The sequence below is a fragment of the Polyodon spathula genome, unplaced genomic scaffold, assembly GCF_017654505.1.
Source record: "Polyodon spathula isolate WHYD16114869_AA unplaced genomic scaffold, ASM1765450v1 scaffolds_616, whole genome shotgun sequence".
Classification (NCBI taxonomy): domain Eukaryota; kingdom Metazoa; phylum Chordata; class Actinopteri; order Acipenseriformes; family Polyodontidae; genus Polyodon; species Polyodon spathula.
This window is the reverse complement of record NW_024472105.1, coordinates 31,821-48,502: the sequence shown is the minus strand read 5'-3', so window position 1 is coordinate 48,502 and position 16,682 is coordinate 31,821. Positions and strand designations below refer to the sequence as shown.

General features: G+C 38.2%; 1 protein-coding gene across 4 annotated transcripts in view; it reads right to left on the bottom strand.

Moving 5' to 3' along the window:
• The window catches only part of eya3 (EYA transcriptional coactivator and phosphatase 3), a 23,625-nt gene extending 6,943 nt beyond the window's left edge, over positions 1 to 16,682 (bottom strand). The window contains exons 1-15 of one of the 4 annotated variants that reach the window (XM_041240531.1): positions 16,579 to 16,682; positions 9,561 to 9,658; positions 8,227 to 8,276; positions 7,428 to 7,537; positions 6,868 to 6,936; positions 5,995 to 6,049; positions 5,340 to 5,485; positions 4,917 to 5,054; positions 4,528 to 4,601; positions 3,633 to 3,822; positions 2,887 to 3,023; positions 2,586 to 2,669; positions 1,834 to 1,923; positions 1,112 to 1,170; positions 33 to 193 (exon numbers count right to left, since the gene is read on the bottom strand). In XM_041240531.1, the coding sequence (XP_041096465.1) occupies positions 33 to 193; positions 1,112 to 1,170; positions 1,834 to 1,923; positions 2,586 to 2,669; positions 2,887 to 3,023; positions 3,633 to 3,822; positions 4,528 to 4,601; positions 4,917 to 5,054; positions 5,340 to 5,485; positions 5,995 to 6,049; positions 6,868 to 6,936; positions 7,428 to 7,537; positions 8,227 to 8,276; positions 9,561 to 9,593 (1,396 nt within the window). In that variant the 5' untranslated portion in view covers positions 9,594 to 9,658; positions 16,579 to 16,682. Of the gene's footprint in view, positions 1 to 32; positions 194 to 1,111; positions 1,171 to 1,833; positions 1,924 to 2,585; positions 2,670 to 2,886; positions 3,024 to 3,632; positions 3,823 to 4,527; positions 4,602 to 4,916; positions 5,055 to 5,339; positions 5,486 to 5,994; positions 6,050 to 6,867; positions 6,937 to 7,427; positions 7,538 to 8,226; positions 9,002 to 9,560; positions 9,659 to 16,578 lie in introns of those variants that run through there. The other 3 variants (XM_041240532.1, XM_041240533.1, XM_041240534.1) reach the window with 3 other exon arrangements.

The window sequence follows — 16,682 nt, the reverse complement described above, 5'->3', positions numbered from 1 at the left end:
ATATATATATATATTATATATGAGGCGCTTACCCCCAATGTTGCCTTTGTAGGTGTTGTAGATCTGCTTCAGGCGGCGGTAGCGGAAAGCCAGCTTCCTCATCCACTCTGCCCCTCCCTGCACGCCAGCTCCAGAGCCGGGGCCCGCGCCACTACCAGAGCTGCTAAAGCCATCCGTAGTGAAATTATAGTTGCTTTAGAGAAAGCAGAACAGACCGCAGTTAGTCCCATTGTCAAGATCTTAAAGATTATACAGTTTCAAAGCATTTTAACACCCTCACAGATTTATAATACTGAAGCGTTGTTTCTATGGGTATGGACACAATCATCCTGCTGAATAATGTTACGTCAATATATGGCATTACATAACAATTTATAGTTTTCCCATATGCTTGATGAAAAACTGACAAATTAAAAAATGCGACATTTCAAAATCCAACATGAAGTACTACTATTATACTTTCGGCAAGACCTTTGTGATATTATTTTAGTAGTTTCTTTGACTACGTGATGTCTCAATCCTAAACTTCTAGGTGATGCAAAACTTTTGGCCAGAGCGCTACAGCCGTTAGCATTCATTTCATTACAATAGCGCGGTTTGGATTGCAGGTCAGTTCAGACTAGCAGGGGTGGGATTAGGGAGAAGTAAAGTACTGAAAAAGCAATTTAGTATTGCTGTGACATATTAATTAAGATAACTGATCTGTCTTGTGTTACAGGGGGCAGGTTAATGGTTCTCTGGTGTGCATGCAAGTACTGAGACCTCATATTTAGGCCATAGCAGTGGGCTTTAAGCAGGGGGCGTGAAACAGAAAATATAAACTGAATCTAAATAATAGTTTAGGTAATTTTGAAATTTCATACCCACACCAAGTTAACCATCAAAACACATCAATTTTCCATAAAAAAATAAGAAAACTAACATACAAGTAGGAACCCTTGAAGGCATCACATCGCTGGCTGTTAATTTAGTTTTGAAATAATCTATTTTTATTCCATTTAGTTGAAAGTGGAATATCAGAATAGAGCGTAAACTGAGAAGTGTTTCCAGAACCAGATTTTGAGCAGTGGAAATGAATCTCTAAGTGTCATACCAAAAACAATGATACTACCTTAGATCCTGACCATTGTCATCAGAGGCAACGTCCTCCACGTGAACCTGATCACATTCCTAAAGAAACAAAATGAAGATGCACACCCTTCATGACTGATTGACAAGTCCTTCCTTCTCTTTCTGTACCAGGAAGTTACAACAAATGCCAGGAATCCAAATGTAATTACATACTACCTCAAATATGATCTTCTGTTAAAAAAAAAAAATAATAATAATTTCAATCCTTATTCATATAAAGTGACACTTCTTGTTAAGGGCTACCAAATCAAGAAACATATTTCATATATACAGTAGGCCCTGCCATATCTGATCCTGTAAGAAATGATCCCCTCTACTAATCGATGGACCTCTGGCATGTATCATTTACACTTGCTGCTACCAATTGAACAGTGCTGATGGTAACCAATCAATGCACATTTTATTATGGGTCTAGAATAGTGAGTTCAGCTCTTAGCAGGACAAGAAGTCAGCTGCAGATTTTCTTTGTATAGTACTGAACTGACATTGTTAATGCACAATACCCGACTACAATGTGGTATAACAACTCCCTCTGAGACACAAGCCAGGCTGTGAACAGGCGCTATATGACCACGCAGCTGTGTCTTTACCAGCTGAGCCACTCTGGGACCCTGCACTTTAGTTATCCCTTACTGTACTTGGAAGGTGGACAGTGTCAGAGCATCTGTTTTAGAGCATCATCTTTCTACCAGAAATGGATACCTCCAGGTCATTGAAGAACAAATGTGTGTCTGCCAGCTCAAAGATCAGCTCCTCCATCTGCAGACCGAGTGTAAGAGCTGTGGCTGGGTCCTGGTCAAAAACAGAAACAAAGCACTCACCCAGAGTCAGCTGAAGAGTATTAGCATCTAATTTTCGATCTGTTTTGTGGTTTTACTGCTCCCCTACCTTGATGACATTTCTGAGTGTTTTTAGTTTTTTTCTTCAGTTCTAGTTGCTTGTCATGGATACATGTAACTAAGACACAATCAGCCAAAGAGTTTTTAAAAAAAAATGTTATTTACTTATTTATTTTAAAACAGAAAAAAGACCACCATCTGGTAATCTGCCACTTCAGAGTAAGTTTCTTTTTACTGGCAATGCACTGCTTTGTAGAAGACGGCAGATCTAGCCTACATTACATTTGTCTATGGCAGGCAACTGGAGCTGAAGTGCAGCTCAAAAAGTACCTCAGAGAAATATAACAAACTGTATGTAATTGTAACTAGAACCACTCAGAAGGATTGCAAACCTCATGTAAAGGTAATGGGATAGGTTAAACAAAAAAATGTAATGTGAAGCTACTTCTACTTAAAGTAGATACATTTTCCTAGTTTTTCCTGGGTTTGTGATTCAGTGTTAAGGATGAAAATGCCATGGCACCAACTGAACTACTGAACTGTATTGCTGTGCAGTAGGAGAAACACAAGCAGCGGGCGTAAAGTTTGGGGTGAACGTGGATTTGCAGTACCTACCTTTCCAAACTTTTGTGCAAAGGAACCGGTGAGCAGTGAATGGAAAACAATAATAGTTTCATCCAGATCCCACAGAAACACTCTCTGGAAAATAAAATATAACGATCCTGCTTACAGACTCGGTTTAGTTGAAACTGTACAAACATATAGGATAGCCAAGCCAATCAAAGCAGTGAACTTGAACGCTCTGTCCAGATGGGGAAATGCAACTTCCTTACGATGTTAAAGATCTGAGAGAAGGGACAGCTGAAGGCATTTCCCCGACGCTGAGCAATTGAACAGGAGTTCCCTCAGTGCGTACCTCTAAGTCACTCTCGGCTGTCTGTGATGCATCCGATCGCTTCCCTTTCCCTTTGGATTTGCCGCTGCTGTTCCGGTGGCCTGTCTCCTCTGGGTCTCTGCCAGCTGCAGACAGGGGCGACCCTGCTGAGGAGTCTGCTGGAAAACAAAATCAATTACCTCTCCCCCACTGTTTTTTTTTTATATATATATATATATATATATATATATATATATATATATATATATATATATATATATATATATATATATATATATATATATATATATATATATATATATATATATATATATATGGGAACACACAAGAGAAGTGTATTGGTCTACAGTTGTTTCAAACAGGTTACTCTTCTTTTGTTTGAAAAAGTGTGAAACTAAGAAAAGAACTGGCAGAGCAAAACTCTGAGGCCCAGCACACAGTCCCATGAGTTAAAGGCATGAAAATTCATTTCACCTCTAGAACTTAGGCAACAGATTGTAAAAGTACTCAAGAAGCACTTCACATTGAAAAAATATAAAGCTATATTATTATTACTATTATTATTTATTATTATTATTATATACACTGTCTTGTGTTTGAAATGGAGAAGGAAATTATTTGCCTGGATGTAAACACCTTTGACTGCCATGACAACAATAACTTGTTTAAAATTTAAACCCGTCTGAAATACTACATTCAAAAAGAGCCTTTGATGCAAAGTTAACCATCCAAAAAACAGAAAACAAAGACAGCGATGACCCCATTACCTGTTGCTGGAGGCTGCTCAGCAGCTGCGGGAGCAGGAGCTGGAATCTCTGCCTTCACACTCTGGTAGGCTACAGTATTGACAAGACCACTGACAGCACTGCTGTTTGCAACACCCCCTGGCACAAAGCTTGGAGCCGCATAATACTGGGGGAACTGGTTTGGGCCCAGGGTGGTGTAATTAGGGTATTCCTAAAAAAGAACGAGGCACATAAGAAAAACCATGTGAAAATCATCACATGGCACAGAATCTCAAAAGAAAACACAGTACTGTACAAAAAAAAAGAAAGAAAAAAACCCCACACAATCAATCAATTCCTAATGGCTTATTTCGACCTTTACAAAATATTTTTGTTATGACTCCTCTCCTTACAGTAACAGGAACTTAATCTGCAAATGAACAGTATATGACAGAGGAGCTCAGCTTACAATATGCAGTCATCTTGCCAGTCGGAAGTACGCAGAAGAACAGAAGAGACAGGGCAATGTATCAATGGCATACATTAACTTATTATAATTCATCTGCTCAATGAATAAAATGACTGCAATGCTACCACATAGAGATTGACACTGGCACACTCTCCAACATGGGCTCACCAGAGGCTGTGATCGACTGGTTTTACTTTACTTCCAGGAGCTGTTGGTTCATTAAGTGTAGCTCTAACTACAAAGTCTGGATTGGAGCTAAATGAATGCTCCCTGGGAAGGTGTCTACATCAAGAGCTTCTCTTGTTCAGAAGAGTAAGCTGTACAGTTCACAGGAACAGGGACCATGCACAAGCACATCAGAAACAACAACAATGTAGTTACTTGAATGCACAGCCTTCTTTAGAAATGAGCAAACTGAAAATGTACAAAGTAAGATGCCACATGATAATAAAATCTAGAAAACCAAACCTGTTGTGCCACAGCTGCCGTTGCTGTACCAGCAGGGACACTGGAATAAACGCTTGATGTTGTGAAACTGGTACCTGCAAACAAAAAATACACAGTCTTTTAAAACTAACCTCGCTTTTTAGGGCATCTGGTACCATACTAGGTTAAATAAGTTATTGGGGCAAGCAGCTGGTTGGTTGAAAGAAGGTGAAATTAACAGACCTTTCTATTTTAAGTGGACAAAACCAAACATAATAGAAAAATTAATTGGATACAATTGTATACCACATATTACAACAAAGTCACATGATTACATGTCAGCCATCTAAGGTCACCGGTCAACATGACGCATGTAGTCAAGTTGACTCAGAGGAGTTGAAAACACAAAGCTGGGATTCTTAACAGATTACCTTGGGCAGGATATGAATAGTGTGCTTGAGCAGGCTGTGTTGAGGTAAATGCTGTGCTGAAACTGAGGAAACCAGGCTGTGCAACAGACGGAGCCTCAGACAAGCTGCTCTCAGATTTGATACCTGGCCACATTGCACCTAGAACAGCAACATCGTGAACACAAACAAACAAACCCAGCTAGCGTTACATAAACAGAGATAAATATGCAACGCTGTCCCTCAACGTATTTTAAAAGACACTCTCTGAAATAAACCTGTCTTCCGATTTCACACAAAGAGCCAAGTTTAGAAATTACACGTTGTTAGTGCTCACTTAAGTGCAGTAAGTTACAGGATGGTACTGAGAAAGTACACCTAAGTCAGCACGCAGGTGTTGTTTCCCAAGGTCAGATCGGAGACGATGGCTCTGCAAACAGCTCTTACCGAACGGAGGTAGGCCGTAGTTTTGGCTGGCTTGTGGGTAGGCAGTGTAAGTGGTAGATTGAGATGAGGCGGGGTACTGCGGCTGTCCAGAGTACGTTGTGATGGCTGGCGCTGCTACAGATGGGGAAAGGATGTGCGTGTATGACCTGAAAATGAAGAGTCAATAAAAGAAATCATCCCCTTGCCAGAGAAAGACTGCTGCTACACACAGTATACAGTCAGGTCCTGGGGGGTTGCAATATAGAAGTGGGTACTCCGGGGCTGCAGAAGTTAAGCGTAGTTATAGACATGTACATAAAACCCTGTGTTACAAGAATGTGAACCAAAACTCATTCCTCCATTGAAAACATTCAGAAAGACTTGGAAAAAGTTAACTTTAGTTTTAGTACATACTCTACAACCGAGTGCTTTGCAGTTATAGAGGAGATAACTACTCCAGACATCTGATCACATCCTTCCTCAGTTAGAATGTGTGCAATAAAAAGTGTTTGGACAATAAGCATTTAGCTACCAAGAAGTACAGTACGCTTGAAAAGAATGTGCTGGCTTAGAACACTATGGTGCTCTGGCAATTCATTCCTATTCAAAAAGATGCATACTTGGTAAGCACTGCCCTGCATAAGCAACCCCTTTGTAAACATGATAGGAAACATACTTGCTTGTCTGGTAGAGTTGCGAGGTATATTCATGCGATGTCTTTGTGTTAAAGCCTGTGCAGGTTTAAAGACAAACACAGTTATGCGTCACAGAATGGTTTAACCCATTAAGTACCAAACACATTTTTCACTGAAAACAATTAGAACACAAGCTGCATTTATATCATGTGATACATTCTCAATCAGTATTTCTGTAAAAGAAAAAAATGTAATCTTCCGTTTTGGCTAAAAAAAACTGCTGCTCCTATTTTGAGGTCCGGCATGTCTCACTTATAATCAGACCAGTGAAATTTCACACTGGCTATGAAGCTCGACACATACTGAATAGAGCTTTGTCATCATTGTGGGGAGGAAAACACCAAGAAATCATTTTCATGCTTCAGTTTGTTAATTCAGATTGAGGTGTCATAAAAACATCTGAGGAGCTATATTTGCAGAATTAAATAACATTTCAATTTAATTTTGCAGTTATTTTTTTTGTAATTAAATTTTTATTGAAAAATTATATACAAAATGAACAGAAAGATATTGGAATTAATTTAGCAGTTAACAAAATTAGAGTAAGTTACCATAACAGTATAAAAGATAATTAAAACAGGCAGATTATTTTAAAAACGCTCAACAAAATTAGCCTGTCCTAAAATGAGAACAGTGGCACTTAATGGGTTAAAGAAAAAAATGACAAGATCTGATCAATGTCATTCAAGCATTGGAAGATCATCAGTTACCACACTTTTCCAACAAACTAAACAGTAAGCTTTCTGTATGAACTAATATTGAGAATGACCACAATATTAATTTTTTTTAATAACTGGTGCAGGAAGAACATTGCTTTTTGAAAAATGAATGAAACAAAAGCATTGAAAACATACCAGCCTCTGTGTATGTGTCTGCCGGGTCTCTCACGGATTGGCTCACTGGATCAGGCGCTTCTCTTTTAACTGCAAACAAAACAACCGCCTGAAAGTTTTGGATATGCAAGGCTCCAAACATCTGGAAACAATATATGCAAAATATAGATGTACTGCAGCTGTAGGTTGCAGCTGATATGTTATAGGTCAAGAAAAAAAACAGTTGAGTGTTGTAGGTAAACAGAAATAAAGTATGAAACTAGATACTACTTTTATGACAACTAAAGGCACAGTAAGAAGCAAATAGGCTTGCTATAGTGGCTCACATCTTAGAAAGCTTCAACATATGACAAGACGCATCTTTTTCCACTCGAACAATGCAATAATTCTTTGGCTAGTCATTGCATGAGGACAATTTAAGATACGTATCTAATCAAATTACCACACAGCACTTGCTGAAAAAACTGTACTTGCTTAGACATATGTTTCAGCACTACAAGAAAAATCTGCATTAACCAAGCTGACGTGAGGCTGCATTGTTGCATTCTGCTAATTATACCCAGATTACCCCCCTGACTTGCCTTCATTGAGAAGGGCCATGCTGGAGTCCAGGAAGCTAGCAGGTTCGGGTTTGTGAGCAGCAGATTCCCCGCCACCCACCTGGCTGCGAGTATCTGGCATCCCCTCTGTCCTGCGAGAGCAAGAGTCGCGGTTCACAGATCCATCATAATCAAAGAAGGCAAAGAAAGAAAGAAAGAAAGAGAATTCATTTGGTTTTCCGCAGTATTTTTGTAGTTTTACCATTGGTTTACATTGCATCTTCAGGAGCTCACCCTGGTTTACCATGTTTATTACTAGGTTTTATCATACCTCGCTTATTCTTTACAATGTTTACCTATGCTTTATTACACTTTGCTGTGCTTTTAATATGGTGAACTATTATAGGGGAATCTATTGAAAGCAGGGCAGAAAAATTAGGAAGAAAACTAACATTTTCCACCAAAAACAAACTGGGAAAAAAATAAAATAAATAATATACACATACATACATACATACATACATACATACATATATACATATATATATATATATATATACATATACATACACACACACACACACACACACACACACACACACACACACATACACACACACATATATATATATATATATATATATATATATATATATATATATATATATATATATAAAATCAGATCATTTCTAATAGCAATAATGACAAAACTAGGTGCTGATTAAACACCCTCAAGGTGGTCTACAGCTGCACATGCATTTTATTACTCTATGCCTTTACAAACAGGTCTTATTTTTCATATTTATTAAGTCACTGGGGTATATTTATTCAGAAGAGAAACCTTGATGAATGCTCTTCAGAATCCAGCAACTCGTGTCGAGCTTTCTTTGCCTGTAAAATAAAAATTCTGGTTGTGAAAAACAATCTTGTGTTTGTTTAGTTTAAAGCAGTAACAAGTAATCTAAGACTAAATGCATTACCAATCCATTACTGGCTTGTTTGCACAGAAATAAGACCCCTTTATAATATTTTTTTAATTTCATACTTTATTTTCAATTGGGTTTTTACATTTCAGCAGAAAAAGTTTAATAAAATAAACGTTACAATTTATACAAGTAAGTCTTTATACAACTAAAAGTTCAATTTTTGTTTTGTTTTGCGATACACATTTTAAAATGTATTTTAGGTACATGCGAAGTGAAAAACCCAGTCGAAAACGCTCTGGGTGACCTGGCTGAAATATACAGCAAACCCACTATGATTAAAAAACTGGAAGACATTGAGAAAGACTTGACTGAAACATTGGTGATTTACTATCTTCATTAAAGTATATAAAAAATGGAAAATCAAACCAGGATTACCAAAGTAAACTTTTGCAAATTTTAAAATATATAGGGCTGTGCCAAATGATTATTTTTGTAATTGAATATCCTAACAATTTATAAATCGAATAATTGATTATTTGGATTCAAGTGCATGGCTTCCTCCCCCTTTTTTTTTTTTAAACATGTCAGTTTATTAAAGCAGATATGCCAAACAGTAAAATGACAAGTATCCTTTATAATATACTTACTTCTTGGTAGCTATTAATAGGACGTACTTTTGTTCATAACAAGCTTCAAAAGAAAACCAACAACGGTATATGCTCATTAACTCATCAATACAGATTTCTGCTTTTGGAACTTGTAATTAAGCGCTACAGCAATACTTGTGAAACTTGCTAATGTTGTAGGTGCATTTACGACACATGAAATTCACTTTCTGATTTACTGCAGGTTATAAAATAATGATGAAACGTTATTAACAACACACAAAGGGTGCAAAATTCATTCAAAGAACAGGTGCCTTTGTGTAACTATCATTATTTGTAAAAGAATGGCGTTTGGGTACAGCCAGGAAGAGCAACACTTCAAATCAAAAGAAAATGAAAACTGCTGTTTTACAGCAATCTGAATAAACCACTGCTGAACCGTTTACATTTCACAAGTCATGATCTAAACAACTGCACCTAGCGTTTGCATAGGCGGAGACAATTTCATTAAAACTATTGATTTCACATGGCATGCTGCCTTTTTGTTCTCATTAAAACTAACATTCTTTTCTAAAGCAGACTACCCCTCCCACCCAACCCAATTATAAATGTTTCTGATCGATTGTATTTTTCCCAGCACTTACCGGAAGCTCTGTCAGCTCCGGGGCTTCATCCATCACGGTCTGGGAATATCAGGAGTCTCTTCAGCTGATTCTTCAGGGGATTTCTACTCTCCAAAACCCTGTTTAAAAAAAGCAAACATTTTGCACTCCTTTTTATACTGTTTGTTTAAGTGGGGGAGGTAGACGTGCGGGGATATCAAAAAGGTTTTCCTTTATGCAAGGCAGGAAATGAAGCACGCAAGACACGTGCACAGGGTTTACACATGACACGTTTTTCACACAAAGTATTCAGCTGAATACGAACAGAAATAGACCCAACACATGCACACGTGTACGACCTGAGCATCAATATGCCACTTATATAACCAAATGTAGTTAATGAGGCCATCACTGTTAACTGAGATTTTATGAATACTATCTGTACCTCCTGAAGGATTAATGGAGCTGCATTCGAGTGATCAAGTTCAAGCTGTCTTGTCAATACAAGGTGATAGGATCTAACCTGCTTTTTTTTTTTTTTAATTGTTTATATAGAGCATTTATGTAAGTGGCATAAAATTAGGAAGGGTCATATACAGGTAAGCCAGACTGGAGCTCTAACAACCCTTAGAAAATTGGCTTTTTATTTCCTGGCATCTCATTGGTTAGTAGCCTCAGAAGGGGGAGGGGGGTACATTAACTTTCAATAAATGATCTGGAAATACAAAGTACCTGCACAGGTGCTTTTTCACCTGGACAGATATCCTTGAGCCAGCTCATTTAAACAACAAAACTTGTTTTTTGTCTTTTTATCGTAACAATTGCCCATTTTCTAAGTGCAATAAGACCCTCCAGGGTGGGCGGTATTGGGCAATACCGGACCTTCCAAGGGCTATAAGGCCCTCCGTCTGCGGTGTCGGACCTTAGTACACCCTTGGTCTGTCCGCTATTGCCCAACACCGGCCACGCTGTCCGGTCTTATTGCTTACAAATTCCACTCATCATAGTCGCTGCTGCTTTATCAAGACAAGTAAAAACATCCTGAATAAACGGCTATCCCAATTAAACTACTTGGAAATAAAGGTGCAGAACAGAGACTGAGACCGTTCACTGAAGCAACCAGATAAACAAATACTGGCATGCTAGAATTTGTTTATCCGCTTGCTTATATGTATTTACATTTCTCTGCTTCCTGCTAAATGTGATGAGGGCTGCACCTAATACTGCCCCAGTCTCTCATAGTTGCACTGACATCCAAAAGCTAATTCTGGATTGACCTTTAAAACAAGTATAGTCAATCTCTGTTCTGCACCTTTACAGTAAAACTAATACAGACCTGCAAAAATATATTTTTTTAGGGGCAAAACACAAAGTCAGGTTCACTGACAGAAATGTGAATTCTAAACAGGATGTTTTTGTGCTAACAGGGGCAAATGTGTTTTCGTTCCATCTTACAGTAATAAAACAAATACTAATGACCTCTAATTCTGCATTTTAGTGATGTACAAACTACCTGTTTTTTTTTATCATCCATTTCAGATATACTTAATTTTGAGTGGAAATTGAGATCAATTGGAAACTAAGAACTGCACTTAAATAACATAAGGACCAAGGAAAAGACATCTCCATTCAGGTTACAGAGCCCCCATACTAGTAAGATTTCTGTTTGATGCTTGGCACTTCATTTTGATGTTCCTCAATTCATTTGATGCAGTGTGAATTGTTAGAGTTTGATTATTTTGCCATGCTTCCAGCAGTCACTCTGAAAAATAAACTGATCAGCAAAACAGGCACACTTGAAATGAATACCTGTCATTAATTTAAAGTTTCCCGGTTTTGCTGACCCGTTTCCAGTCACAGCACTGGTTTATTTTTTGGCTATCCCACGATGTCAGAGGTTCTCCACGAGGATGTTCTTGAATATCTGAAAACGCCCACACTGGTAAACACAGACCACGAGGGAGACAGGGAAAAAGAAATCTACGACGGTACTCATCACAACAGGATATATTCTTAACAAGAGGAACAGAGACGGACAAAGTATATTAATTAATGTTAACTAAATAAGTCACATGATCAACATACTTTATTGTAGGGCTTCTTCAGATTTGGAGAATTAAAAATGGTAAAAATGAGTCAAGCAGGGTCCGCGTCTGTCTCCCATACAATACAGATCAGACACATCACTCGCAAAAACGCCTCACGTTTCCCAACACTGGCCCAACTTGCAAAATAAACGTGTCCCATAGTGATCAACGTTTTGTTTTTCTTTTATGTTGCAATCCTAGTTTTTGTTACGTGGAACGCAATAAAACGTTCATTTTATTTGAAGTGTTAATTCAAATTAAAAAGGTATATTATTTAATGGAAAATGTGTCTACGGGCCACTTTGTTTTTTGCGAAGACACAGCTGAGTGAAATTATTAAAATGTGTTGTCTACTTTATGTACAGTTTTGACTACTGCATGACATCCTTTCTTTTGCAGTTAATTAACTCGGGGGGAGAGGACTTCACTGCCTAGTCTTACTTATGGGATATTTTCCAACTCTAATACAGTGTTCTACATAATAGCTTTGATAATGTTTTGCAAATATAATGCAAACATTCAATTATTCGTCCCAGCACTAATAAGAAGGCAATATTTGCTGTCCAAAAATATGGCAACTATATTATTAGGGCACAGGTTAATGAAGGGGACTGTTACATTTTACCATCTCAAATGCTCCGAGATCTGGGCAGTTAAAGTAGTGGTGGGTTTAAAAATATCCCTCAGAGGTGGATAAGCCGATGTTTCATGGCTCACCGTACTGAATGTTTTGACACAAACACCATACAGAACAGTGCAATTAGTAGATTTCAGAGTTTTTAAATGTAATGTTTGTTTGTCTGAGCTAATAAAACACAGGTGTTTGGTCCGAGACTTGCAGGTAACCCAAGCTCCCTGGAGCTAAGCCGGCGTTTCCGTGTGAGACGGCTGGTGGATTGTGCTGTTGCTGCCGAGAACATAAAATCTAATCTGGTTCTATTGAAATGGAAAGCGTGGCACGTCAGAGTTTCTAGCAGTTTGACTGGACAAATGTAATTCTGGGACATGCTGTACAGCACTGTAGAATTTAGCAAACGTGTTGATCGGAAATGTGCCGGACAGAGTAACTCTGTGAAAGGCGCTGGCGTAGCTGTACTCTCCCGTCTCCCTCCTGTCATGCAGGAAGAGCAATCAAGAGGGTAATATGTTCTTTCTCTTTCACTATCTCTGTATTAATTGAAGCCATCAAATCAGTGAGAGTACAGTGCTTGACACGTTCTGTGAAGTTTCCGACAGTGGCTAATCATAATTGAAAACAAAATAAAGGAACAGGTTTGGTTTAGGTACCACACTAATCTTAACAAATTCAACTCAATATTTTCAACCAAGAGAGTCACAAGACTTTGCCAATTCAGTAGTGAAGACTGGTGGCTTCTATTAAATCACATTTTATAAACAAATGCCTTTTTGAAATAAACGTATGTTTTAATTTTGAAACAATAACTTATTTTCTGCCTGATAATTCGAATGTTTATTACGATGCTAGTTTCATGTTTTCTTTAGATCCCCCCCAAATATTGACCTAACCCTTATCACAATTACTTATGAAAATATAAAAAGAAACTGGTTCAGATAAGAAAACCTGTTAACAAACTTAAATGATTGATGTTTAGAGGATTCAATTTTTTTAACTAAAAGTTACACATGAATTATTTCTTGGTTTGTTCACTTTGGCGTGTCAGGCATACAGTATAATATGCATAGAAAGCTGGCAGGAATTTTGAAAGCTACCTGTAGTATGTACAGTAATTGAATATTACAATAAAGCACAGCTGCACAGAAATAGATGTAACTGCAGGCACAGTGGGCTGTTAGAGTTATTAATGATATTTCTGTAGTAAAAGTTGATCCAGGGGGGACTTGGGTATTTTTGCAACTTACAGGTTTTCAGGTACCTGTGCTGACCACTAAAAAAAAGACTACCATATACCCCCCTTGCTATAATAAATTCCCTTGATGAAGGGAAAAGCAAGATTCAAAGTTGTGTTTAATATACAGAGTGCTGATTTATATTATCCCTGTTTTTCTCCCCCATTTAGAATGTCAAATGGTTCCCTCATCACTGTAATCCCATAACAGCCTAGAGACAGTTTAACATCACCTAGAATTTTAGGTTTGAGAGAATAAAAAACATAAAAAAAAAAACAAACAGTAAGACCATAATTGATATTTTATGTAATAATGTAATCAAAGAAACTACAAAATGTTATCACAAGTGTCAATGGGAAACCATAACAGTAGTACAGTATTTCATGTTAGACTTCGAAATGTCACATTTTAAAATTCTGGCCAGTTTTTTTGTTAAGTAAATGGGAAAACTACAAAGCTTTGTGTAATTCAATATGTTAACGTTATTCAGGTTTCGTTCCACTTTATGAAGCAAAATGTCAGTTCTATTGGGTGCTGCAAAACATTTGGCCACATTGTAACTGTGGAAGTGTAGCTCAGGAGGGATCCTCTGATCAGTAACCAATCGTCTGTTTATACCCAGGAACTCAACAGCGGATATCAGCAAGCAACCACCCTCTGGAGGGCAAGTGGCAGCTCTGCCCTGCCAGTCACTTACAGTACAATTACTTAATTGTCAGTACGACAGCATGGGTCGGGGCTATCCTACACATGGCTCCTGAGCCATACAGTATAGGCTTGTTGAGCACCACAATATGGTTTATATAGGGCAGATGGGTTTGAAAGGAATGCATACCTTTGGTAGCAAGTACAGGTAAGTCGAAATGCAACAAAACTGATGTGTTGAGCACGTTAACAAGCACACAAACAGCATTTCCAGGGCTAGTGTAGTTCCAGTGGCTTTGCTACTGCCAGTTTTAACAACTTATTTTAGGTTACAAGCTTTTTTGTTTCAGTGGTATAGTACATAAATGTTTTTGTACAGCGCTTTAAAAATTCATAGTAATCGATCTTACAGACAAAAAGGTTGGTCAGCTCTGCTGTAGGTTATTTATAACCACTTTGGTCAAATTACGTATTGTGAAATTTAAGCATTGATGTTTAAAAGCCCATTCAGATGAAGCGGATGCATCTTTAATGGCATATTTATACCTTACAGAGGCATATAGAAGCTACGTGTAACTACACCCTAAAACTTTAGTTTATAGTTTAGAATATTCTGAATCTGAATATATGAATCTGTTTTCAGTGATCGCTCAATCAAACACAGAAGCAGAAATTTGACTTACATGCCAAAACACAAATGCAGTGAGTAGACAGCTACTTAAAAGACTGGTCTTGAAAATATACAGTATGCAGATGCTAGTTAAACTCTCTCAATGCTCCTACTGTCAAGGCCAGCAAACAGGTGTGTGCACTGAGCTAATTGATATCTTTAAAGTATGGATTCCTAATGTGTTCCAAACTGCAGTGTTTGCAAGTCACGCAGCTCCAAATGCACTTTAAAGCTGAGCTGTTGGTGGTTTGTCTATCCGTTTCCAAGCCCAGTTTTAAGTACAAGGATACAGAAAACAGCTGCAGACATGAATCAAATGATTATCTTCAACCAAGGGGACACTGTCAACTATCAATATTGATATTTAGAGTGTTCCAGAAATTTCCTTTTCCAAGCTTGCCGTGGGCCAAAGCAAAGCCTTTATCATCGGCATCCTTTTTTTACTTGGCTTGCAGCCTAAAAAGATTTGTATGACTTCATAAAATACAAAGAATTGACAATTTTTCTTCTAGTAATCTCAGATAACAGCAAATGTCACTTTAAAATGTGTTAGATTGTTTTTTTGGCAAAATCTTTGAAAAAAGCGCAGCTCTGACAGCACATTGTTGGCAGAAGTGTCAGAATAATTCTACTGTCACCGTACTGTATTGTGAGCTTTGATGATTGATACTGTACAGTTCACCTTAGGAAGATGCATGCATCTTATTTGTAGTAATGCACTGTTTAAGTACAGCGTGATTATAATGCATCAACGCCACGGGGCCTTCATCACCCTGTATGGTGAACTCACATGCATGTCAGGGGCACACACCACAATCCTGGGCTGTAAATTCAAAATCAGAGCTATCACAGCAACATAAAGGGTAGGCTCTAGGTGTCCTATATACACTTTGTGCACATGAAAAAATGTAAGTTTGACCTAGCCAGATTTCTTTATATAAACCCCCAAATTATGATCTCAGCAGCTTGTGCAACACAAAGACCAGAACCATTTTCATCACAATTAAAATCAACTCTTCTCTGGACAGAGGCGAGAGTCGAAAAAGTGCCTCCCCTGATTCCGATTCTCTTACAACCTGTGCTAAAGGTTCACCCTAATCGGTTAAGCGGTTCCCTAGATGTCATTCAGAGACGTGGTTGGACGGACCGTCAATATCACCATACCCACATTATGATGCGCTCAATAACTGGTGCAAAAGAATGTCATTCCTAACAAACGGGCATGCGGTTCCTGTCTAGAGACATGTGCAAAACACCAAAATGAGCGGGGATTAAGATGCACGTATACAAGGGCCCCAGTGCAATGATTATTGGTACTACAGTAGTTAGTGAAACCAAACTAACAAAATAAAACGTGTTCTTTCAAGGACCTTGGATTGAGAGGGTAAATCCACATACGGTCAACGAGCAGACGTGACTAAGCCATACACCCACTCCCCCCCCATCTCCGAAAACAATAACAAACAACTACAACGTGCTTACGTTACGGGTCGATATGGAAACGTGTTGGTGTGTTTTTTTTTTTTTTTTTTTGAGCGCTTTTTCCTGGTTCAGCAAAGTCCCTGTACTCCACAATGTTGATTTTTTTTTTTTTTTCACACTGATGCGCGTTAAAACAAAAGAAAACGTGCGAATGCAGCCATTCACGTAAAACGTAAAAAGGCAAAACAAAATAATGAAGGAAAAAAAAAACACCTCAAAGTTGATCTCTCTTATTGGAAGTGAAGCTGCAACGCCGAAATCCTCGCTAAAACTGAATGCACGGCAATATTTCCAAAAATAACCTTACCATTCCGATTTATTTAGTTTCTTCCGAGTCCCAAGCAGCGCATCCCCCCGTCTCCAGCCTGCTCGCTCTTCCCCACTGGTTGCCAAGTAACACAATTTAGCAGG